Source organism: Humulus lupulus, chromosome 4, assembly GCF_963169125.1.
Source record: "Humulus lupulus chromosome 4, drHumLupu1.1, whole genome shotgun sequence".
NCBI lineage: Eukaryota > Viridiplantae > Streptophyta > Magnoliopsida > Rosales > Cannabaceae > Humulus > Humulus lupulus.
The window spans coordinates 213,026,974-213,033,671 of NC_084796.1; the positions used below are offsets into that span (position 1 = coordinate 213,026,974).

Consider the following 6,698-nt stretch of genomic DNA (forward strand, 5'->3'; position numbering starts at 1 on the left):
CCTCATTATCACCTTCAACAAGGTATAGTGTCTCTATTGGAGAACGCTTCTCACTTGATCCCAAATCTTTGAGCCTTTGGCTCCTTCTAGGCAATTGAGGTTGCTCACCAACTATTCTAGGAGTCTCCTCTTGAGGCTCTCTAGTTTGAGTTGGTTCTAACTTGTTGTCATCGCATGACATGTTCTCAAAGAATTCAACCTATCTAGATTCAATTATTACATTAGACTCCAAGTCTAATAATCTATAAGCTGTGCTATTTTGGGCATAACCCACAAATGCACATCTTGTAGCTCTTGGACCCAACTTGGTCCTTTTTGGATCGGTGCTCTTGCAATAAGCAAGACACCCCCACACTTTAAGATAACCAATGTTTGGTTTCTTTCCTTTCCATAACTCATATTGAGATATATTATTTTTATTCATGGTAATATGATTCAAAATATGACAAGCGGATAGCAAGGCTTCACCCCCACAAACTAAAATTCAATTTATAGTGTAATAGCATGGCATTAATCATCTCAATAAATGTTATATTCTTTCTTTCTACTATACCATTTTGTTGTGGAGTATAAGGGATTGTATATTCATGATTATTCCATGTTCTTCACAAAATAAGTTAAATTCATTTGAAAAATATTCACCACCCCTATCACTTCTAAGTATTTTAATTTTCCTTTCAAGTTGATTTTCAACTTCCGCTTTATACACTTTAAACACATCAAATGCTTCATCTTTATTTTTAAGCAAATATACATATGTGAACCTGGAGCAATCATCAATGAAAGTAATTGTTGGGCCCAAAATGTTTGGCCCAAAAACCCTTTCCTCATTTATCAAATATTCAAAATGGAGCGTTTTGGCAAAGAGAGGTTCCAAAGGCAGAAGCTGTGGGTCAGAGGCAATCTGCGCCTCTGACCCCTGAGCGAGACATTTTAAAGTCGATATTTTTGGAGGGAAATTCAGTTATTTTCTTTCCCCCCATTCCAGGGTTCGCTTGAACCAACTAACTGCTTTTCATATATCGTCCTATAAATAAGAGATTCTGAGAAGAGAAATGGATCGAACTTTGAACTGACTTAAGCATCGGAGTGTCTTTCTTGCAGGTGACCCCAACGAGTCAAAGGAAAACTTCATCACCGGAATAGAAGCAAGTTATCATTCATCGTTGGGTTTTTACTTCCAGATATAGAAAGACAAATTGTTGCCCCAACAATTGGCACCGTCTGTGGGAAACGAGACACATTTTCGGCCTTAGCCACGTCGTCGAACTAAGAAATCAAGATCCACTACAAACCCATAAATCATGCCATAGAAAGGCAACGGAGTTTCGGGCCCGGTCGCACAGAGCGTCCCTCCGGCAGACATGAGCGACTAGATTGAAAGGATGTATCGCCTGTTGGAAGCGAGCCAGCAGCGGTCCAACAAAGAAATCAAGACATTAATCGAAGCCCAAGCTAGGCTCGAAGCCGAGATTGCTGAGCTGCGCAGGTCCGCTGACACGACTCCCAACACCCAAGCCTACGACAATCTTGATTCTAGCAGATTTGACGTTCTAATCGACCGCGTTAATTCCCCTCATCAACACATGAACCCAAGTAACGGAAGATCCCAAGGAATCTCGCCACCCTCCGGGACCGAAGAGCGACAAGCCCCAACCTCTGACACGCATGGGCGGGCGGAAGCAGAACCCACCGGACCCGCTCAGCCAGCAGCCGAAATCCGGCCTCAACACACCACACCTCAAGCCGCACACGAATCTCCCTCTGAAGGTCGTGTTCCCTTGATTCGGTTCTTGGACAGCTGGAAAGAAGACATGATGAGGGAAATGATGCAGAAGTTCTCAGATGGGCGATCCGCCTATGCCACCGAACATTTGGATCTAGTATCAAGAACCACTGAGAAATCGCCTTTCTCGGAATGGATTCAGAATGAGCCAAAGCCTCGAGACTTCCTCATTCCTTCCCTGCCAGCGTTCAATGGAAAGGGAGACCCACTAAACCACCTATTTCAATTTCAACAGAAGATGGCATTAGAAGCTAATAACGAAGCCATACAATGCAAAGTCTTTTCAACGACTTTCTCCGGGCCAGCTCTGTTATGGTTCCAACAATTAAAGCCCGGGTCACTCAACAGTTTTAGTGATCTCCGACGGACCTTCTTACAGCAGTACAGCGTGAACCGAGAGGCGCCCAGAATAATGGCCGATCTCTATCGGATTGAACAGGGGGAGAATGAACATCCGAAATCATACTTACAGCGTTTCATTGACCTTGTGCATCAAATCCACGACGTCGACCCACTCACCGCAGCAAATCTCTTCGTCAAAAGCTTACAGGTGGGATCTCTCTTACATGAGAATCTCACCATGACACCACCATATGACATGGCAGACGTACAGACCCGAGCCGAGGGCGTCTTCAGGGTATTATAATTTCGAGAGCATGCACAGAAGAAGTCTGCACTCATCTCTACTCCGCCAACAAATAATCCTCCACCACCTACCAGGGATGACAAGAGGAAACAGAACCAAACAGATCATAAGAAGGAAGGAAAAAGGCCAAGACAGGATTGACAACCATCACGATACCCATCCTTCGAATACACCATCCCGCAAGAAGTCATTTATGAAGAAAATAAAGACAGACCTATCTGGCGAGAGCCCTACAAAATTACCACTCCATCTGATAGAAGGGATAAAAGCAGATACTGTCTCTTCCACAAAGATCACGGTCATACGATCGCTGAATGCCACAATTTGAACAATCAGATCCAAGCCCTCATGAGGAGTGGGAGGCTTACCCAATACATCAAGGAGACGGGCAGACCAGGCACCTCGCAGCAGAACCCCGCTTCTGCCCCCGCTCCACAAGCGTCAGACCCCGTGCACATAGCCTCTGACAGCACCCAGGAGCCTCTTAAGCAAGTCCCTATGATCCACGGGATCATAGAACCCAATGATAATCAAGAGCATGCAACCAAAATCCATAAAAGGATGGAAGAACGAGTGAAGCGATACAAATCATTAGGCCACGTGGTCAATCTCGTCACTTCAGAAGACAGAAGCTACCCAGCCTCTGCTATCACCTTCACCGATGATGACCTGAAGGGCGTCCACCTACCCCATGATGATCCACTCGTCATTTCCCTACAAGTTAACCATTGCCAGCTGGGCAGAGTTCTGATCGACGGGGGCAGTGGGGTCGACATCCTCTTCTGGGAAGCATTCCAGAAGAAGGGGCTAGAGGAGAACCAGATCCGGCCCTCCACCATGCCCATTTTGGGATTCAACAGCCAAAGAGTCTATCCAAAGGGCGTCATTCGATTAACTGTGGTGGCTGCAGAACGCGCCCTGCCAGTAGACTTTCTCATTATAGACTCCACCACAAGCTACAACGCCATCATGGGGAGAAATTGGATCCACCGGATGCAGGGGGTAGTCTCAACTCTACATCAGGTGATGCGGTGTCAATCACTCAACGGGCTCTACACCGTCGACATCAAAGGCTGCCAGAAGCAGGCCAAAAAGTGCTTCCTTACCTTAAAAGAAATAAATAGCTCTGACACTGCTTCCCATGACAACTCCCATGACAAATAGCAATTACAGCAGGACCTACCAGCGTGCCTAAAAAGAATCAATCTAGAGGAAGACCAAGAAAAACCCCAAGTTACACTAGATACCTTAGAACAAGTGGGTCTAGACGACGCTGACCCCTCTAAGACAGTGTTGATAAGTACCAAGCTCTCTGGAGAAGAGAGGCAGACCCTCATACGATTCCTCAAGACCAGAATGAGAACTTTTTCCTGGACTCCACATGACATGCCCGTAATAGATCCTTCTGTCATGAATCACAGCCTAAATATCTCCAACAACTTCCCACCCGTCAAGCAGAAGCAGAGGAGGTTCGCTCCAGAGGTGAATCAAGTCATACAAGAGGAGGTCCAACGACTCCTAAGCACAGGGGCAATCGAAGAATGCTTATTCCCCAGTTGGCTTACCAACCCCGTCGTGGTCCCAAAGAAGAACGGGAAAATGAGAGTATGCATAGACTACACAAATTTAAACAAAGCGTGTCCCAAGGATAGCTACCCTCTACCAAAGATCGATCAGATGATAGACGCCACGGCAGGATATGAAAGAATGAGCTTCCTTGACGCTTACTCTGGATACAATCAGATCCCCATGAAATCAGAGGATCGGATTCACACGACTTTTATAACAGAGGGTGGTTTATATTGCTACAAAGTTATGCCCTTCGGTCTAAAGAATGCAGGCGCAACATACCAGAGACTGATGCACAAGCTGTTTTCCTCATTACTCGGGAGAAATATGGAGGTTTATATTGACGACATGGTCATCAAGTCCAAACAATGCTCTTCACATATAGACGACTTGACTGAGTGCTTCGACATCCTTGATGCTTATAAAATGAAATTAAACCCCTCTAAATGTGTCTTTGGGGTGTCCTCTGAAAAGTTCTTGGGATACGTCGTCAATCAGAGGGGCATCAAGGCTAACCCAATGCAGATTGCCTCCCTCTCAGAAGTCAAAGAGCCCCGAACCATCCGAGACATACAGACTCTGACGGGCAAAGTAGTAGCATTAAGCCGATTCATATCACGAATGTCTGACCGTTGCCAACCCTTCTTACAATGCATAAAGAAATCTACCAACACAACCTGGGGACCAGAGCAGAGAAAAGCATTGGAAGAATTGAAAACTTACCTGAGCACCCCTCCTATATTGAGCTCCCCCATAGCTAATGAAGATTTATTCTTATACTTGTCTGTCTCACAATTCGCTGTGAGTTCTGTTCTCTTCCGAGAAGAAGCCAATCGTCAGAGGCCAGTGTTCTACTGCAGCAAGATGCTTTTGGACGCTGAAACCCGGTACAGTATGATGGAAAAGTTGGCACTCGCACTCCTTACGGCAAAGAAGAAGTTACGAAAATATATTGAAAGCCACACCATCATTGTATATACGGACTATCCATTAAAGCAAGTACTGAGTAAGCCCGACCTCTCTGGAAGGTTATCTAAATGGGCCATTGAGCTGGGGACATACGATATTCAGTTTTTGCCACGAAAAGCAAAAAAAGGATAGGTACTCGCTGACTTCCTGGTTGAAATTCAGTCGTTCACCCCTGACGCTCTGCCAGAATTGTTAGAATCAGAAGATCAATGGGTGTGGACGATGTATACTGACGGAGCATCCAATTCCCAAGGGGCTGGTATTGGCGTCGTATTAGAAGCTCCCTCAGGCCTCAAAATCGAAGAAGCCACGATGAATAATGAGGCAGAATATGAGGCACTAATCTATGGTTTAGAACTCGCACGAGAAATGGGCATCCAACGTCTGAACGTCAGAGGCGACTCGCAGCTTATGATAGAGCAAGTGGCTAGAAATTTCGATACCAAAGCACCCCATCTGGCTAGCCTTCTACAGAAGGTAACTGACTTGCGATCGCATTTTCGCCAGTTCGAACTCATACAAGTACCTAGGGAGAAAAATCAGAAGGCCGATACCCTTGCCAAATTAGCTTCTGCAGGAGGATGCACACGCCAGTCCTCCATATCTATAAGCCGATCAAGCAAAAACATGGAAGTCTATTCAACCTCATCAGAACCTGAATGCTGGATAGGTCCAATCATAAAATACTTGACCACCTCCGAACTCCCACCTAATCCGAAAGATGCAAAACTTCTGTGCCTTCGGGCACAATGCTATTCCATGATCTATGGGACGCTGTACCGGAAGTCCTTCAACGGCCCATACCTACGGTGTTTGCACCCATCAGAAGCTAAAAAATTGTTAGAAGAAATACATGAGGGGACATGTGGAAATCACACAGGGGGATGGAGTCTGGCACACAAGGTACTTACAACAGGGTATTACTGGCCATACATGATGACAGAAGCGTGTGATTATGCCAAAAAATGCGACAAATGCCAACGATTTGCACCCACCATCCATCAACCTGCTCAAACCTTACACTCCATCGTTGCACCTTGGCCTTTTGCAAAATGGGGTATGGATGTAGTAGGTGAACTACCTAAGGCTGTTAGAGGAAGATGGTATGCTCTTGTAGCCACTGATTACTTCACAAAATGGGTTGTGGCAGAGGCGTACGTCACGGTCAGCAAAACAGACACTATGTCCTTCATCTGGAAGCATATCATATGTCAATTTGGGATACCGTGGGAGATAGTCGTGGACAATGGAACTCCGTTCCAAAATGCGAAAGTACAAGAACTATGCGACACATACAAGATCAAGCTAAGCTTCGCCTCTGTCACTTACCCACAGGGCAACGGTCAAGCAGAGGCTTCCAACAAAGTTATCTTTGCCAACATTAAGAAGAACTTGGAAGATAAAAAAGGAGCATGGGTAGAAGAATTACTGAAAGTATTATGGGCATATAGGACAACAAAAAGATCCTCCACGGGGGAATCTCCCTACGCCATGGAACAGAGGCCATCATCCCAACAGAAGTCGGTCTACCTACACTTCGGACAGAGATCGCATCTGATCCAACAACAAACAATATTCAACTGCTGCACAACCTGGACCTTCTAGAAGAAGCACGTACAATGGCACAATTATGACTAAAGAATTATCAAAAGGTTGCAGAACGCTACTACAACAAAAGATTTCACTCACGCACATTTCGAGAAGGTAATTGGGTTCTGCGTAAGGTCA

The 6,698-nt window shown here is 45.5% G+C and overlaps 1 protein-coding gene across 1 annotated transcript; it reads left to right on the top strand.

The window, feature by feature from the left end:
* The first annotated feature begins 1,385 nt into the window (after positions 1–1,385).
* On the top strand, positions 1,386–2,432 carry LOC133832864 (uncharacterized). Its single transcript, XM_062263146.1, has one exon. The coding sequence runs from the start codon at positions 1,386–1,388 to the stop codon at positions 2,430–2,432; it is 1,047 nt and encodes a 348-aa protein (XP_062119130.1).
* Positions 2,433–6,698: the final 4,266 nt, after the last annotated feature.